The 17,335-nt window shown below is 56.0% G+C and overlaps 7 protein-coding genes across 7 annotated transcripts; 3 read left to right on the top strand and 4 right to left on the bottom strand.

Annotated features, from left to right (window-relative positions):
- Positions 1 to 423: 423 nt before the first annotated feature.
- Positions 424 to 3,963, top strand: IUM83_11463 (aaa domain containing protein; the record flags this gene model as incomplete). The annotated part of the gene is made up of 1 exon (XM_067936023.1): positions 424 to 3,963. One exon carries the CDS (start codon positions 424 to 426, stop codon positions 3,961 to 3,963), a length of 3,540 nt encoding a protein of 1,179 aa, XP_067781846.1.
- A 252-nt stretch (positions 3,964 to 4,215) lies between these two features.
- On the bottom strand, positions 4,216 to 4,955 carry IUM83_11462 (putative proteasome subunit beta type-6; the record flags this gene model as incomplete). Its single annotated transcript, XM_067936022.1, has 2 exons — positions 4,216 to 4,381; positions 4,465 to 4,955. 2 exons carry the CDS (start codon positions 4,953 to 4,955, stop codon positions 4,216 to 4,218), a joined length of 657 nt encoding a protein of 218 aa, XP_067781730.1.
- Positions 4,956 to 5,179: 224 nt separating this feature from the next.
- On the bottom strand, positions 5,180 to 6,454 carry IUM83_11461 (putative proteasome subunit beta type-6; the record flags this gene model as incomplete). Its single annotated transcript, XM_067936021.1, has 1 exon — positions 5,180 to 6,454. One exon carries the CDS (start codon positions 6,452 to 6,454, stop codon positions 5,180 to 5,182), a length of 1,275 nt encoding a protein of 424 aa, XP_067781732.1.
- A 417-nt stretch (positions 6,455 to 6,871) lies between these two features.
- On the top strand, positions 6,872 to 7,468 carry IUM83_11460 (Tetratricopeptide repeat-containing domain; the record flags this gene model as incomplete). The annotated part of the gene is made up of 3 exons (XM_067936020.1): positions 6,872 to 6,967; positions 7,042 to 7,133; positions 7,423 to 7,468. 3 exons carry the CDS (start codon positions 6,872 to 6,874, stop codon positions 7,466 to 7,468), a joined length of 234 nt encoding a protein of 77 aa, XP_067781731.1.
- Positions 7,469 to 10,242: 2,774 nt separating this feature from the next.
- IUM83_11459 (eukaryotic translation initiation factor x-chromosomal) lies at positions 10,243 to 10,756 on the bottom strand (the record flags this gene model as incomplete). Its single annotated transcript, XM_067936019.1, has 2 exons — positions 10,243 to 10,454; positions 10,513 to 10,756. 2 exons carry the CDS (start codon positions 10,754 to 10,756, stop codon positions 10,243 to 10,245), a joined length of 456 nt encoding a protein of 151 aa, XP_067781720.1.
- Positions 10,757 to 11,164: 408 nt separating this feature from the next.
- IUM83_11458 (eukaryotic translation initiation factor 1A, X-chromosomal) lies at positions 11,165 to 11,713 on the bottom strand (the record flags this gene model as incomplete). The annotated part of the gene is made up of 2 exons (XM_067936018.1): positions 11,165 to 11,484; positions 11,614 to 11,713. 2 exons carry the CDS (start codon positions 11,711 to 11,713, stop codon positions 11,165 to 11,167), a joined length of 420 nt encoding a protein of 139 aa, XP_067781679.1.
- A 327-nt stretch (positions 11,714 to 12,040) lies between these two features.
- IUM83_11457 (uncharacterized protein) lies at positions 12,041 to 15,584 on the top strand (the record flags this gene model as incomplete). Its single annotated transcript, XM_067936017.1, has 3 exons — positions 12,041 to 13,344; positions 15,238 to 15,476; positions 15,580 to 15,584. The coding sequence occupies 3 exons, from the start codon at positions 12,041 to 12,043 to the stop codon at positions 15,582 to 15,584; spliced, it is 1,548 nt and encodes a 515-aa protein (XP_067781772.1).
- Between the last annotated feature and the right edge of the window lie 1,751 nt (positions 15,585 to 17,335).

Below are 17,335 nucleotides of genomic sequence, written 5' to 3'. Positions count from 1 at the left end.
ACCCACGTCATTCCATTCACGTGCATCATGTGCAGCACATGAGGTACATAATGTGCTGCCGATCATGTTGAAGTGATTCCTTCAGTCACACGTGCGCAAGCAGCAGCAACCGCGCTACATCTAATGTTGCCCAAACATTGCTTGCGTGCAAGCCAACTTAGCGGGTAAAGGCTGGTTTGGTGTCATTACATGTACCAGTGTCCACTGGTGAAACAGCATGACCCAGTCAAGTTGAAGCCACTTTTTCGTTGCAGTCGTCCATACAAACCGCGAGTGCGATTCGATTGGTCGAAATCCGCCGCCCTCTCCTGCGGCATACGCGCGCCCCACGCTACGGCATGCGCCGAAACGTATCGACTGGCGCAGACACCCAAAGCGCCGCACCCCCCAGCGCAGCCACTGCAGCACTTCCCAGCGCACGCGATGGCTCCAGGCAAGCGCAGACGCGGCGCGGCCGGCGCCAAGAAGAACGGCCTCGTCGACAGCAGCGCCCAGCAGCAGCAGCAGGCGGCGGCGCAGCATCCGCAGCAGAACGGCGCGCCCAAGGCCGGCGCCAACAGCAACAGCAGCGCCGACGCGGACGCGGACGCCTCGGCGGCGCTGCGGCGCGTGCAGGCCGAGTACGAGCCGCTGCTGGCGGAGCTGGAGGGCCGCTTCGGCTTCGTGCGCGCGCTGCTGAGCGAGTTCTGGCCGGAGCTGCGGCGCGACCCGCGCGAGGCCGCGCGCCTGCCCGTGGAGGGCGACGCGCAGTGGTTCTGGTTCGCGGAGCTGCAGTTCATGGTGGTGTTCCTGTACGAGATCGCCTTCATGGAGTTCTCCGTGAGCGTGACCAAGCCAGACTCCATCACGCGCGAGCGCGCGGGCGACAAGACCACGCTGGCGCACCGCCAGGACATGGAGGAGCGCGTGGCCTTCCTGGCCAGGCTGCGCGCCTACGTGGACGACCTGGCCGCCTGCCGCCTGGCCGCCACCTCGCAGACGGGCCGCCGCCTGCCGCGCGTGTTCCGCCTGGCCGACATGTACAAGCTCTCGCGCGGCGAGACGACGCTGCTGCAGCTGCTCGTGGTCATGCAGGGCTGCCAGAGCAACGCCGTGCGCTGCCAGATCCTGGACGAGGACTCGCAGCGCCGCGTCATGACGTGCCAGCGGCTCTCGGGCCTCTCCGAGGTCGACATCGCCGAGTTCAGGGACGACGAGCGCGAGCACGTCAAGGAGGGCACGCTCATCGTGGACGAGGAGACGTACTGCACGTCGCTCAGCCTGTCCAACATCTGCGTGCGCGTGCTGCTCGGGCGGCACCTGACCAGCAACCAGGCGCTCAAGGTCAGCCAGACCGCGCTGGAGGAGCTGCTCAAGGGCGAGGGCATCACGTTCGGCGAGATTCTGGAGGCCACGACGTCGACGACGACGACGACCGAGTCGAGTGTGAGCGGACGCAAGCGCGAGCGGAGCGGGGAAGGCGTGGATGAAGAGCACGACGACGAGGCCATGGACCACAATGCCACCAGCGAGAGCGAGGAGGAGGAGCACGAGGAGCACGAGGACCCCGACGCCTCTGCGTTCTCGTTTATTGGCAAGTACAAGACGGACAGCAAGCGCGCGAAGCGGCAAGAAAAAGCGGACGAAAAATTTCTACTGAATTCGGCGGAGGCTGGCAGTGATAAGCACCACTTGCTATCGTCGCTGATGGACCCGAGCGAGCTCAAGCCGTACAGTCCGGAGAACCAGTTGGAATATCTTGAGGACCGTTTCCAGGTTGTAGCGTTCGCGATCCGTGCGTCGGGTGCCCGAGTGAAGGACCAGATGAAGGAGGCAGGTACGAAGCAGCCATGGGAATCGTCGGCCCCAGCCTCCGCAGGACGACGTGAATTGAAGGCGAAGCAGCGCGTGTACAGCCGCCGCACACAGCACCGGCTTGCTCTTACACGGCAGGCTGGTAAACCGCTGCCGCGTCTGGAAGAACTGTCTGCTAAGTTCAAGCTGAACCGTTTCGAGCAGAATGTGATTGTGATGTTGATTGGCAAGACGATTTCGCCGGTTATCAAGAACTTGATTGACGGTGTGGATACGTCTCCGGTGCAGCGCATGGACGAGAGTGTGATTATCAACCAGATCTTATCAATCTTTTGCGATACCTTCCAGGAGCAGGTGGCGCACCGTGTATTCTTCTATAAGTCTTCCCGTTTACTCACTCGCGGACTCGTAAAACTTCACCGGGGCCGATGGCACTCGACAGCTGGAGACCTTGTGGATCAGCGTGTGGAATTGGACCGTCGCGTGCTGGACTGGGTGGTTGGCCTGGACACTGAGATGAATGAGCTGGTGGAAGGCTCGGATTTGTACACTCCTAAGGTGCAGCTCGAGCAGGTTGTGCTGCCTGAAGAACACAAGAGCACTATTCTGGAAACTGTTGAAAGTTATGAAAGCTTCCGGAGATATCGCAAGAAGAGCGGATTGGAACAGGCAGGTATGGCGTACGGCGCTGGACTTGTATTGTTGTTGTGCGGTGCTAGTGGCACGGGTAAGACTATGACGGTGAACGCTGTAGCAGACCACCTGAAGAAACGTGTGCTCCTTGTGGATTTCCCGTCGTTGCAGGGTAAGCGTCAGGAAGGCATGGAGACGGATGCGGACCTGCGTGGTCTTTTCCGTGAAGCGGATATGAGCAATGCTGTGTTGTTCTTTGACGAATGTGAGAACATCTTCCGGCAACGTGATGGTGGAGGTGACAGACTGCTGAATGCGCTGCTTACAGAGATCGAGCGGTATGAAGGCATTGTGTTCCTCGCAACTAACCGGCCATTCGATCTTGATGAGGCCATGCACCGTCGTATCACGGCTGTATTCGAGTTTAAGGCGCCGGACCACATCCAGCGACGGAAAATTTGGGATGTGCTTCTACTGCGCGGATCCCTGCAGACTGAGCCTGGTATTGATTGGGACGCCATCGCGTTGAAGTACGAGCTCAGCGGTGGCTTCATCAAGAACGCCATTCTATCGGCTCTCCTCAAGGCCATTTCACGTAACGCGGAGTCGCCCGTGATTTCCCAGGCTGACATTGTGGCTGGCTGCGCATTGCAGATGCGCGGTAGCCTGCACATGAAGACGTTTGACCACCGTGTTGTGCCCACAAGCGGACTGGATGAGCTCATCGTGGAGGATTCGGTGAAGGACAAGCTGCGGAAAATTGTGCAGTTCGAGAAGGCGCGCAGTGTCATCTACGGCCAGTGGGGATTCGACTTCGGTCAGTCCAACAAGCAGCAGAAGGGTGTTAGCGTGTTGATCTGTGGTCCACCGGGCATTGGCAAGCTTAACGCCGCGAAGAGTATTGGCTTTGAGATCGGCCGCCCGCTGAAGGTAGTCAACTTCGGCCAGCTGGCTGCCGACTCGGCATCCGAGACCCGCAAGGCACTGCGTGCTGTGTTTGATGATGCCCGACTCATGGATGCCGTACTGGTGCTCACGGGATTCGAGTCCTTCGGTAGCCACATCGAAGGCGGTGTTATCCCGATCGACAGCCTGGAGTCTTCGCCCCGATTCCGCATGGAGGTGATGCGACTGCTGGAGCTCGTGGACACGTTCCCCAGCACCACCATCCTGCTGGCTAACGTGGACAGATCTGCAGCGTCGTCTCTGGTGCAGTCGGAATTCTGCCGCCGTCTCAAGTTCGTGGTGGAGATGCGGAATCCCAACTCGAAGCTGCGCGAGAAGCTGTGGCGCTCGTACTTCCCTCCCAAGGCGCCGCTGGACACCAAGAAGCCCATCGACTTCCAGCGTCTGGCAGAGCGGTACGACCTGAGCAGCACTGCCATCAGCGACGCCGTTTTCCGCGCTGCTGCGAGCGCCGCGCTGCGCGAAGAGAGCAAGCGTATTATTACGATGAAGGACCTGACCGACGCCGCGGAGATCGAGCGACAAAAGGCTCGCGGCGGCGCTGCCGCCATGGATAACCTGTTTGTCTAAGCTAAGCACGCGGAAGCAAGGAAGCCTATGTATGGAAAGAAGGTGGTATACCCACGTCGCGGCCCTGGCAGTAGTAGAGAAAGAGAGAGAGACAGCGATAGACTTCGGTAGACAGTGGTTTAACGCGGCAGCACCTTCATTCCTTCCGTCGCTCGTCCTGATCTCAAGTCTTCAACTGTTAGTTCCCCGTGTAGCAGCGTCCAGCCTGCTCGGAAATCTGCGCAGGAGACTCGAGCCACCCAGCCCGTAGCTCTAGATGGAGAAGGGCAGGTCGTCGCCGCTCGTGAAGTCCCGCACCACCTCGTTCTCTGTGATGGTGACCGTGCGGATGACGCCGCCGGAGCTGCCGTCGCGCGCCATGGCGTGCGCCAGCGACTTCTTGACGAACTTCTGGCACTCCTCCTTGGTCATGTCCGGTCTGTCGGCAGCAGCAACAAACACAAACAGTCAGTCAGTCCGTCTCCTCCGCTCTCTTCCCTTTCCCCGACTAGTTGGACGCACCGGTACTCCGCGTCCACGAGGCCGTAGATGTACGTGGAGCCGCTGCCGCCGATGGCGAAGTCCTGCTCCACCATGGCGCCGCCGATGGGGATGGAGAAGACCTGGCCGCCCTTCACGGGGTCCCAGCCGGCCACGATGATGCCCGCCAGCAGCCGGTCCTTGTTGTGGTAGCACAGCGAGCGGAAGAGGTTGGCGGCCGTGCCCACCTTGGGCAGGCGGCCCAGCTCCACGCTGTGCGAGCTCAGGTAGTAGCGCACGTAGTCGGACAGCGCCTGCGTGTCGGCGGCCGAGCCCGAGCGGCAGCAGTAGAGTCGGTCGTGCAGCGGCGTCAGCTTGTCGCTCACGCGGTTGGCGATGTACGTGCCCATGGACGTGCGCGAGTCGGCGCCCAGCACCACGCCGCCCGGGAAGCGCACGGCCATGATGGACGTGCCGGCGTCCACCTCGCCCGGCTTGAGGTACGCGCCCTCGTCCACTTCCTGCTTGGTCATCTCGGCTCTGTCTGTCTGGGCTCTAGATCCTGGATCCTTTTCTCTTTTGTATAGCAGGGGGGGGAGAGGAGTTGTAGCAGCTTTGAGAGGGGTTGTATTTGGACTCAGACGATGGAAAGCAGCCAATCAACGGGGGAATCAGATGGGTGGCATTTTGTAAAACCCAAAAAACTATGCAAAGGGATACTTGCAGCCTACGCAGCAGCATCAACTTCAACTTGGACCTACTGCAAGATCTGCGCCGGTGGCTGCGAGTACGGCAGGAACGGCGTGGAGACGACGGCGAGCGCGGCCGTGCGGGCCACGAAGTCGCGCTCGGCCGCGGACAGGAACGTCGAGGTCGCCGTGTGCGCGCACGCGTGGTCCTCCGCCACCTGCACCATCTTGAACACGTGCTCGTCCGGGAAGCCCGGAAGGGCGAGCGCCCGCCCGCGCAGCTCCGCCCACGACGGCAGAGCGGCGAGGTCGGAGGGAGAGGAGGCGCAGACGTCCTCTGCGCGGAAGTCGCGCACCTTGGCGGTCACGAGCGCGGAAAGCGCTACGTGCAGCCACACCCGCCACGCCTTGGACTTGTCGGAGGGCGACAGCAGGTGCTCGAGCTGCTGCAGCGACCAGGCCGACGTGGCGGCGTGGAGGATGATGAAGTCGTTGTGCTTGAGCATGACGTACAGCCACATGACGATGTCCAGCGCGATGCTGCCGTCGAAGCGCGAGAAGTCGAACTCGTTCACTTGGCTCCAGATGAGCTTGAACGCCTCGGGGCTGTTGCGCTCCGGGTGGCCCGAGAACGCGTTGACGCCGCGCTGGATCCAGCCGATGTCGAGGTCTTTGAGCGGGGAGATGGACGTGAGCCGCTCCTGCTCCGACCGCAAGAACTCGTTGCTCGTGACGGCGTCGGCGACCTCGAACACCGTTTGGCGAGTGAACTGCCGCAGTGGCTCCTGGCTGGACGGCATGGGCGGCTCGTCGAAGGGGAGGTAGCAGTGGTGCTGGTAGGCGAGACCCTCGGCCACCAGACGATCACCGCCGATGTGGTAGGCGTAGCCCAGCTGGATGATGCCGTGCAGCAAAGCGCCAGCGAGTCCGCTGAACAGGTTGGGCAGGTGCCTGCGCACGGCGCCGTCGACGCCCAGTTTCTTGACGTCGTGCGCGTAGTACGCGAGTAACGCGTCGTACTTCTGGCGCTTGCCCAACAGAGCCTGGGCAGCTTCGTCCGAGAGGATTTCGACCGTCGTGGCTCGCTCCACGACGTCTTCGTGGTCGGGGCCCTCGGACTCGAGCTTCTGCGTGTAGTGCGCGGCGTACTCGGTGATCTTTTGTTCGCTGGCACCTAGCCGGTGCAGCGCCACGACCGCGTGCAGCAAGTGGTTGGACAGGTAGTTGCCGTACTCGATCCGGAAGTGGAGAGTGGAGTAGTCGCGCGTGAGCGCCTGGCGAACTTGCTCGTCCGGCAGTTTGGCGTGGCTGAGAGCAGCTTCGGAGGACAAGGCGATGGTCATGCTCGCAAGAGGAGAGGTTGGAGGGTGCAGTGCGCAGTGGTTGGCAAATTGAAAAATGATTAATGGAGCCGTCAAGACGCTCGTGCTGGCCATCGAGTGCTTGCACCGGCGGTAGTGGTTCTGGTGGTCGGACTGGACGTGGTAGGACACCGGTGGTCAACCGAGATGACTCATCTGCCTCGTCACAACCTTCACTCACGACAAATGTGCTGTTTGGACAAACAACTGCAACTTTTACATGGTGCAGCCATCTGAGAGCGGAGTCTTGCGTGACGGAGAAGCGTAAAGCAATTTAGTTCGCCAGGAGGAAAGTGAAGGAATTCATTGCGGGCTGTAAAATTAGCTCTACGGTTGCAGGACCTGTATTTTGGCTTGTTGCACTGGCAGCCCCAAGCTGGAGGTTCGAGTGGGGCGTCCATGAAAGACAAGGCTCTGCTAGATGCTCGAGAAGAGCAGCAGGAGCTGGAGGCGCTCCACCGACTCGACGAGGAATGCGTCCACCAGCAGCGAGCTGTAAGTACTCTGCATTCCTGATTTAGTGTTGAGTGACAACTTCGAGTTGTCTGACTTGTGATTTACGTCGTCAGGGCAACTACCTCAAGGCATTCGACTGTATGGAGCGAGCTCTGGTTCTGCGGCGACACTTCTTCGGCATCGAGAGCGAGGAGGTCATCCAAGCGTGTCGAGCGTTAGCTGAAATGTGCAACCTCTTGGCAATGAGTTTCTTACAACAAGATAATTACGCAGTGACTATCGACCTGCTCAAGAAGGCTGAAGTGCTTACCCAGCGTCACCACCCCTCTGAAAGAGCTACAACGCTCAATAACTTGGCTTGCTACTACCGACGACTAGGCAAGCTCCATTCCGCGATGACCAGCTTGAAGCGCGCACTGGAGCTCGAAAAAAGGCTGGAGAACGTCCGCAACGCCGCTGACACGCAATTGAATATGTGCGCGGTGCTGTCACAGCTCGGTAAGCACCAGGAAGCGCTTGAGCACGCGCAAGAAGCTCTGATAACCCTGCAGGAAGGATTTATCCAGGGCAAACACACGACCGAAACGAGCTCAGATAGCACCGACACTTCTAGCTCAAGACTCGATCGTATTTCAGTCATGTGCATCGCATATCACAACGTCGGCGTCGAGCAAGAATTTTTGAAGGACTACGCTGAATCGGTCGCGAGCTACAAGAAGGTAAGGAGTTCTGCTCGTATTGCTTCGTGTGTCTGCCCCTTAAAAGGTTGTCTTTTGGTGCAGGGAATCGGCTTAGCAGAGCAATATTTCGGCGAAAACCACTCGATCACTACCACGATCCGTAACTCGTATCTAGCAGCAAAGCGGACGTTAGCTACGAAAGCGCGTGTAAGACCATGCTCGGCTGCTCGCGGTCAGAGTCCAGGCAAAGCTGGTTCGAGGTTATTTCTGAGTCCTCGTAGTGGATCACTTCGATCGCCAAGTCCACTAGCAAAGGCCCAGAGTGGCCCCCAGATCCCCACTCCGCGCTCCATTATTGCTGACGCCTTGTCAAGATCCCCACTTTCTGCTTTACCACCACTAGAAGTCCAGAGCCCTCCCAGTGCAGACAAGAAGAAGAAGAAGAAGAAAACGGAGACACATGAAACCGAGAATGAAGCGCCAGGTTTGTCCCCGACAGACCCATTTTTCAGTCCTCGCTTCCGCTTTGAAGACGGTTCTGCCGATACGAAAACGAAAAACCTTGCTAGTATCAGCCCTCGATCGTCAGTAGCAGCAAATGTTGAAGTCCAGACACCTGCATCTAGCAAGGGGAAGCGCGAAAGGAGGAAGAGCAGTGTCAAGAAACCCCCGACAACAGCTAAAGGTGGTACAAGAGCCACAATAGGTAGCGCAGATGAGCGCACGAATACAACGCCGACATCTCGGCCAGGCGAAGGAGATATCGTTGTGGGAGTGGTTGAGTCAACAAACGGTAACGCAGAACCATTGATCTCGCCGACGACGGATGGAGTCAGCCTGCCTTTGGATGAACGCTCTGACGTGGCAGAACAATTTGGTACAATCGAGACCCTAGCTGATCACGCCACCGAAGACGATGCAAACAAACCGCAAAGCACTATTACTCCCCAGCAAGGTTTCTCTTTTCAAACTGGAGGAGGTACTGAGGATTCTGAAGTGGATCCTGTTGAAGGAGCAATTTCAATTGTGCTGACGAAGGTGATTGATAAGATAGTGGAGCTTGAGAATGAAGTCTGTTCTCTTGGTGGATCTATCGACCAGGAAGAAAATCATGTTATCGTAGATGTGATGCCACAGCAAGAAGAGTCTACCGGTGATGACCCTGAAGCTGTCAATGAAGAAAACAGTGCAGAAATAGATGCCAGATATGGGGTACCCGAAAACATGAAAGTAGAGCATCAGGACGAGATTGAGTTGCCAAAGAGCTACGACGCTCCAGTTGTTCTCCACGAAAAATCGAAGGATATACTACATGATGAGCTGCACGGTGTTCCTGACTCTGCGAGCGACGTGGTCGAGGGAGAACAGCCTTATCAACTCGAGGCTGATCATGTTGTTGAAAGTGATCCTACTGAAGTCAGCACTGAAATACCAGATCCGATTGAAGATAAACAAGAATTAGCTGATGAAAGCTTCATCGACAACACTGAGGCCAATTTCGAGGCGCCAAATATGAACTTCACTGAAGATACCTCACATTTCGAGAACATCGAGATCAACGCGGTGAATGAAACATCATCCGAAGTAAGGTTAGAAACACCAACTGAAGGTGACTTCGTATGTGAGGACAACGAGGCAACCGCTATTACTGATGAACAAACTCAACTGCCTCTCGCCGAAGGGGAGGAAGCTGGCGGCGTCATTGCGGATAATGATGTGTACTACAACGAAGAAACAGATCGTATAGAAGCATTGCCGGAGTCATCTGACGAGTACGGTGGTTCAACTGAAGGTGAACAGATAGTACCAACAGGCGATGTAGACGAACAAGATGTCGGTCAAGAAGGGGAGGCACCTCACTTCACGAACGACGCAGAAAATGAAATTGCTGCTGACTCTGAAACACAGGGAAATGATATAGCCGAAGGTAACACAAACTCCGAACATTACGAAAGCCACACTTCAGATGAGCAGACAATAGTTGGAGTAGAAGCTTACCAAGATAGGGCCGGGTTCGTTCACCAAGAAGAAGTTGGAATTGAGGCTAATGAAATTGCTGCTGACCCTGACAATGATATTGCCGAAGGCAACACAAACCCCGAACATTGCGAAAGCTACGCTTCAGATGAGCACACAATACTTGGAGTAGAAGCTTACCAAGATGGAGCCGGATTCGTTCACCAAGAAGAAGTAGGAATTGAGGCTCACGATACCTCTGGTCTGGATTACGTCGATGAGCCCGAGCAAGGTGCACTCTACTATGAACTACAGGACCCCGGAAATGTCGAGGGTCCACGCTGGAGCGAGCCACAGCACTATTGGCCCCACCTGGAGTCTGCAGGAGTAGAGGACACCGAGCACAATCAGGAGCACTCAATGCTTTCATTGGAAGAACACGCAATCGATGATGAAAAGGTTCGGCCTTCTGCGCACTACGACGATCAAATGCAAGGACACGACCGATTGGCCGATACGCCGGACTCGGGTGAAGACACTGTCGATGTTGACACCGACACTGAAGACACTACAGCAATTAAATAACACATCGTCCACCTTATTTCCCGCCAAGTAAAATGTTGGGCTTGCAGCGCAATGCTTTTCTATTGATAATGTTGAGCTATGCAGATGCCTTCATCACATGCGAAACAATTCGTGTCGCAACCGTGAGAGCGTAGTAAGAAGCAATTGCCGCAAGTCGATATCCGCCACGCCCTCAACGTCTTCTTCAGTGAGGAACGCGATGCTGCTGAGCGTTCGATACCCACGCCGCTCCAAGTCGCGGCCAAACACAGTCAGGTCTGGATGACAGGCAGTCATCCACTGGATCACCTCGCCCTGCTCGCACACTATCACCGCTCGTCAGTCAAAAGACCTTCCCCACAACGCCACCAACCATTAACGCACCCATGCTGAAAATACTGGCGCTCTCCTTGGCGTTCGACAGCCGTCTCCTCACCCGCGGGCTGGTCGTCGTCTCCATCGCCTCGTCACCGTCGTCGTCGTTCAGCCGAGCGCTGTCCTTCTTCTGCTGCCGAATCTGCGGGTCGTCATCGGTCACCACTCCCTTACGCTCAGGCTTGACGGGCACCGCAGCGCGAAGAGCCGCAGCGGACAACACCGGCACAGCCTTCATCGTCTCCGGAGGCATCACTCAACTCTTCAAAGCAGGCGGCGACAAGAACAATCTGCAACGTCCCATTCCGATCAGCCCAGCTTCCGTTCTCTTCCCTATAAATACAGCACAACAATGACAATGGGCCCCAACAACGAGAAATACTGCCCCAGCCACAGAACAGAGGAATAGACAACACAGATCTAAGCCACTAAATGAATACATCCCATTGCCGGCGACCCGACCCGCCCGGTCCTGTCGCGCTCTATCCGCGCGTCCGAGCGGGCGCTTCCTCCTCCCCGACCACCTAGCTACACTAGCAGCAGCGGGCGCCAGAGGAGCCAGGGGGGCCTCCCCGCGTCCAGCTACCCCCGCCTCTTGGGCCTGCATGCAGCACTTCTGCCGCCGTGGCCCGTCGGGCGCCGGCGCCTCCCGTGCGTCTGCTTAGATGTCGTCAAAGTCGAAGCCGATGTCGTCCTCGCCGTCGTTCTCCATGGCCATGTCCACGGCCGTCTCGTTGATGCGCGCGTTGTCCGGCAGCTCTCCGTAGGCCTTGAGGCTGCGGGCCTCGTCGGCGTTGTATTTATGAATGATGTCCACCTTGCCGTCCTGGTACTCGCGCAGACTCACGAGGATGATGTCGCCGGCGCCCACCCACACTTTCTTGCGCATCTTGCCGCGGATGTGGCCCAGGCGCGTCACACCGTCGAAGCAGTAGGCCTCCAGGCGGCCGTTGCCCAGCATGCGCACCACCTGCGCATACTCTGTATACAAGAAGACAAGTATACATCGTATACAAGTCAGATAAATTGTATACTTTAATACACCATGCATGCACCACCACAACGCCGGGAGCTCTTGGCGGCTCCAATACGACGACGCAGCACACGCACCCTGGCCCTCCTCCTTGAACTCAAGCTCGCGCTTGTTCTCCTCGCCGTCGCCCTTTCCGCGGCGGCGGTTCTTGCCTCCCTTTCCTTTGTTCTTCGGCATCTTCTCTTGGGCTACGTAGCGGTACCAACAGGCTCCCTCGAAATCCTCGACTGAGGTGGTGGCCATCCATCGTCGCAGCCCTAGCCCTGCGTCTCTGTCTACTATCGTAATATCCGTCAAACTAATTACACTTTACCCCCGCTTTAGTGCCTGCAACTCCCTTCGCCCCACTCCACCGGGGGACCATCACTCTCAGATCTGAGTGCGCACTCTCCATCGCGATCCTTGCCGCCCCTGCGCTTCCTGGCGCGCCGCCTCGCCACGTCCCCGGGGCCCTGCGCGCGTCTGCACTAACGTCATCGTCTCCCTTTGCGTGTGTTCTCCCTGATGACGTCCCCCGTGTCGTCGTCCGCGCCCTGGAGGCGGCGCGAGGCGCTCTCGCGCTCCAACTCCAAGCCGCCCAACTACCCGCTGCGCCGCTCCGTGGACGCCAGCGCCGGCTACAGCACCTTCCGCAGCAGCAGTGGCAGCAACGTGTCGGCCTCCTCCTACCCAGCGCTGGGGCTGTCCACGCCGGCGGCGCGCAAGCGGCTGCTGCAGGCCATCGAACGCAAGATCCAGGAGAAGGAGGACTCGTCCAACCTCACCACCGAGTTCCGGGACCCATTCACGCTGCTGCTAGCGCTGTGCGCGTCCTTCCGCGTCGTGGACGCCGCCAGGCGCTTCGCTGACGAGCAGAGCGACCGCGGCTCGGCCGCCCTGGGGGAAGGGCTCTTCCTCGTGGCGGCGGCAGTGGGCAACGTGCTGCTCAACATGACGCAGAAGCGGCGCCACCACGACGAGATGGCCGAGAGGGTGCGCGTGGCCGTGCAGCAGATGCTGCGGGACGGCGACAAGGCGAAAGAGGAGCGGAAGGACGACCAGAGCCCGCCCGTGTGGCTGGGCACAGGGCTCCAGCCGGCCGTCTTGCTGCCGTCGAACAGCTACGTAGCCTGCTATAGGGACAGCCAGTGGCAGCGACTGCCCATGAACTTGCTGGTGGAGGGGGACGTGGTGGGTTTGATGAGCGGGGACATTGCACCGGGCGAGGTGAGGCCGGTGGAGGTGGACGGCAACGAGGAGCAGCAGGTATACCCTAGAGGCCGCAAACTGCCGGCCTGGACGAGAAGACATGCCAAAGACACGTCAAGGTGCACGGCGACGTTCGACCCGCCCTTGTTGCTGGAGTTGTGTGGAGAGATGAGGATCTTTGAGATGCTGGAGACGCCCGTGGTGAGGGACATTGAAGACGCATTGTTTCGTATTAACAGACCACAGACACCCACGCAGAAGCTGCAGGCGCAAGCGCGATTGGTAGCTGTCTACATTTGCACGTTGTATTCGATCTTGGTGCTGGTGGCTATTGGACTGCGTGTGGTGGTTCAGCATCGATCGCTGGAGACCACTCTTACCCATATTTTGCTCGGACCAATTGGAGTGTGGCTGTGTTTTGCGTCCCTGAATACGCCGCTGGTTCTGTTCGTCGCCGAAGCGGCAGCTACAGCGTCCATACTAGGTTCATTTGACGATATTCTAGCACCGAAGGAGCAACCGCACCAGGAACAGGCAGTGGATTCTAGCGAAGGTGATTCTGTCGAGAGATCGTCACCGGAAAAGAACCCCAGAAAACCAGGCGTGGGCGTGTCGAAGTCGTCAAGGAAACACTCACGGGATCAAGATGAAGGCATGTCCCGTATTGATAGTGCTATGGCATCGATTCTAAAGGCGACCGCACTTGCACCACTGGATATCTATGACGTTGAGGATCGTGAAAAACTACGATCAGAAAAGGCACAAAAGCAGTCTGCAATCATGCGATCACTTCAATACTTCCTAGTGGTACTTCGATTCCGAGTCATGCACTGCGATCTTGCGCATGTATCTGATCGACGACATCTTCCTGTGCCGTTCCGCTCGTTTCGACTGTTAGAGCGTTTGGGGAATGTCACGATGTTGTGCTGCTTCGACGACGATATTCTATGCGAACAGACTCCATCAGTGGAAGAGATATTTCTGCTGAACGACAAACAGAACAATAATTCCACGGTACTCGATCTGCACGCCGAGCGCCATTGCGATACTGGACTCAAGTTTGAGGATCCAAAATGGAAGCAGCATTTACCGTCGCTAAAACCCATTGGATTGGCTATTATGGTGAATGACGACGAAAACCCAGCACGGCACTATGACGAAAACATGCGCTATTTAGTGAATGAGGGACTTTGTTCCGTGGATGGTGGTGACACGAGAGATCCGTATTTGCGAAGTTGCATGCAGCGGTTATCAGCCCATATTCGAATGCTACCATTCCCGAAACACCTACTCAATCTCTCTCGTGAAATGGGGTTTTCAGTAGCTGATGATTTGACAATGTTTCAAACACGGCAATCTATTCACATTATTTGCCCGAGGCTAGCTCACCATGAGCACACAAATGATCACCACGACCAAGGACAGGAGGATACGCGTTACCGCGGGAATCTGAAGTCTCACTTGTATTCTACGGTGGTGCTAGACAAGCGCTCGCATCGCCATCAGCTGCTGTCACGTGGCCACCCAACAGTTGTGTTAGCGCACTGCAGTGAGTACTGGGACGGCAAATCAATATGTCCGTTGACAAGCGAGAAGCAGCGCGCAATTCTTGATATGTACAACCAATGGCGAGTTGAAGACCTTGACTGCACCGCATTTTCGTACGTACCGGTTCCCCACAAGCTCAACTCGTTGTTCGCGCGCACTGGCTCCAGTAGCAACGGAGGAAGTTTTCTCGAATCACCAGACACTGGTTCAACCCGAAGTCAGCTTGGCAGGCTAGGGGGCACGCTGCCACCAGTGTATCTGGTTGATGACAGCGCAGCCAGTGAATTGAATTCTCCACAGTCGATCGGTGGACGAAACAGCATGCTCTTCTCAAGCAGTATGAGTGATGATCGAGGGTACGGACGACGGCTTAGTCATTCACAAGGACCAATGTCACCTTTGGCCTCTCCGGATTCAGTTGACGATATATCGATAGACCAAGACTCCATTGCTGGAGCGCGTATGTCCAAGTCGATGGGAGCTCCCGCAAGCGGCCAGATTACACCACCTTCTAAACGACGTGGGAATTTGACACTAAGTGACGTTGAGTCGTCGGTGGGACTTCCTCCATCCGAAACAAGCTCTGTAGAGAAGGATTCCATGCTTTGGCGTATTCAGGATGACCAGATTTTTTTGGGCATGGTTGCCACAGGGGTTCAGCCAAAGCAACATACGCCCGATTTCATTGAAGACTTGAATGCTTGCGGTATTCGGTTCGTGTACTTTTCACCTCGGAATATGCGTCGGAGCAAATTACTTGCTGAAAAAATGGGAATCGAGACTGACTGGAACTGCGCTATCTCCCTACGACCACTGGACAGCGATGGCCCTGACCCTCATCGCATGACATCTAATTACTCCGATTGGGATGTGAAAGCGAGACTACCACACGGAGTCGAAGCGATCAAGAGACACCTGGCTGAAGTTGACAACGTGCCGTTGCTAGTATCCCTTTACACTGACAGTACGCCCGAGACTATTAGTGAGATGATATCTATCTTCCAGGAGAATCACGAGGTGGTTATGGGTGTGGGCTCGTCGCTGAAGGAAAGCAATGCACCATTGTTTTCGAAAGCAGACTTGGCGGTTGCATTGCAAGGAGGTGCCCACACATTTTTTGACAAGCCAATTCCACAAGGGAAAGAGCTCCCTGTGTTTTCGGATGAGGATATCCAGTTTAGCCATATTCTCAACACGCTGGCCTGTGCTTTCCGCCTAAAGAGTGTTCGAGATGATGCCGGAAATCAAGAAAAACAAACCGAAACGATTGACGGCGAAGATAACGTTACCACAAGTGGTACTGCCAGCGTAGCGCATTTGATTGAGCTTATCCGGCTAGGTCGTCGCATGCTCACGAATTTTCATCAGATGAATACTTTTATTTTCGTGTCCCAGCTATTCATCGCTACACTTATCCTGGCCTCGTATGCGGTGCCGTTTCCGCATGTTCCGCAATTGAGCTGTGCCTCCATTTTCTGGCTGCTGTGGGTGTTGGTGCCAGCGCTTAGTCTATCAATGCTGGCATCAGCAAGCGAAAAGGGCATCATGAAGAGAACACCACGCAAAAACGAGGAGTTTGACATGGATGAAGACCTACCTCGGCTGGTTGCCTATTTTGTGGGACGACACGTGCCATCGGTACTTTGGTCAATTGTTGTGTTCGAATGCTTACTCGGGTTTTCTTTGCAAGCTTCAAACATTGCCGATCCTTACACATTTGGGAATGACAAGTTCCGTACGTTCCGATGGATGGATTTCGTATTGGACAATGAACTGGTAGCGATGCGGCCACGACCAGCTGCTGTTGAGGCTGCAGTTGATCGAGCTGAGGCTGGTATGTTGCTGATGATTGGTCTCTGCATTGTAACCTCGTCGTGTGGGTACCTGTATCGATGTGAAAATATATTTACGTTGTCCCCATTCCGCAATATGATGTGGGTGGGAGCGGCCTCTGTATTGCTGTGCTTGCAATTTGCAATCAGCACCCTTCGCGCAAGGATTGTTGGAGCTGATGGAGTTACACTTTGGCACTTCGTGAGCCAGTCTGTTCCTTGGACATTTTGGATCATTGTTTTAGGCGTGTGGCCGTTAATAATAATCGCTATTGATGAAGTAATCAAGACTCATGACAAGCGGCATTTGGTGCGTTACAACAAATTCCTACGGATGCAGTTTGATACTCGACTCGGCATGTGGAGTCCGAAGTAAGATGCGAATATCCTGGCTTGACTACCATCTTTTCACGAACGAGGAAGCGGTTGGATTGCGGGCATATATTTGCTATTCACTACTGTGTACAACTGATCCATTTCTCCAGGCTTGGGCTACACGCAATTCCCTTTTGGATCTGGTATCTTCGGAGTTCAAATAAGTCGGATCTAATATACACATGGGTGCTTGCTTGCCTTCAAATCCATTGGGCAAGTGACACTGACCGAACGGGCTGTGATCGCACATTTCGATTGTTTTCTGGGTTGGCATGTTTTCTAGAGGGGCAAAACCCGGGGGTTAAACGGCACAAATGCCTGGTGCGATTTTTTCAACCACAGCTCGAGTGCCGAGGTTTCCCTAAGAACGGCTCCTCTCGAAGACAGGTGGGTGCTGAAACGCCCACGATGGAGTTTTTCGTGCAGATCGAGTGGTTTAGATTGCATGCGCCGCTGAAGTCGTTGCAGCAGATATGGTTTGGTTCTACCGGGTTCTGTTGAGCCGTCATGTCCGGCATTTTTTCAAACAAAGGCATGATGGCGATGATCAAGCAGTTTGGTCGAGGAACGTTATCAAGGGGTGGTAATTCACGCAATGAAGTCCAGGCGAGAGTCACACTCTGGAGATTGGAGACGCATTGGAGCGGTGGAAGAACTACAAGTCTTTCATGACCGCCAAATTGTATCGTCGAAATCCTGGGCATGTTGATGAATAGCTCCTCAGGAAGTGTCAACAAATTCTGGCTGCCGTGCTTTTCCTCAACATGGCTAGAGGAACTGACATCATGAAATAAAAGACACTTAGGAATGAACTACTGCACAGGTAGTCAAAGTCATGTACTATAACGTACAGAAA

The sequence above is a fragment of the Phytophthora cinnamomi genome, assembly GCF_018691715.1.
Source record: "Phytophthora cinnamomi strain GKB4 chromosome Unknown Contig114, whole genome shotgun sequence".
NCBI lineage: Eukaryota > Oomycota > Peronosporomycetes > Peronosporales > Peronosporaceae > Phytophthora > Phytophthora cinnamomi.
The sequence above is the reverse complement of the archived record's forward strand: the minus strand, read 5'-3'. Positions and strand labels throughout refer to the sequence as shown.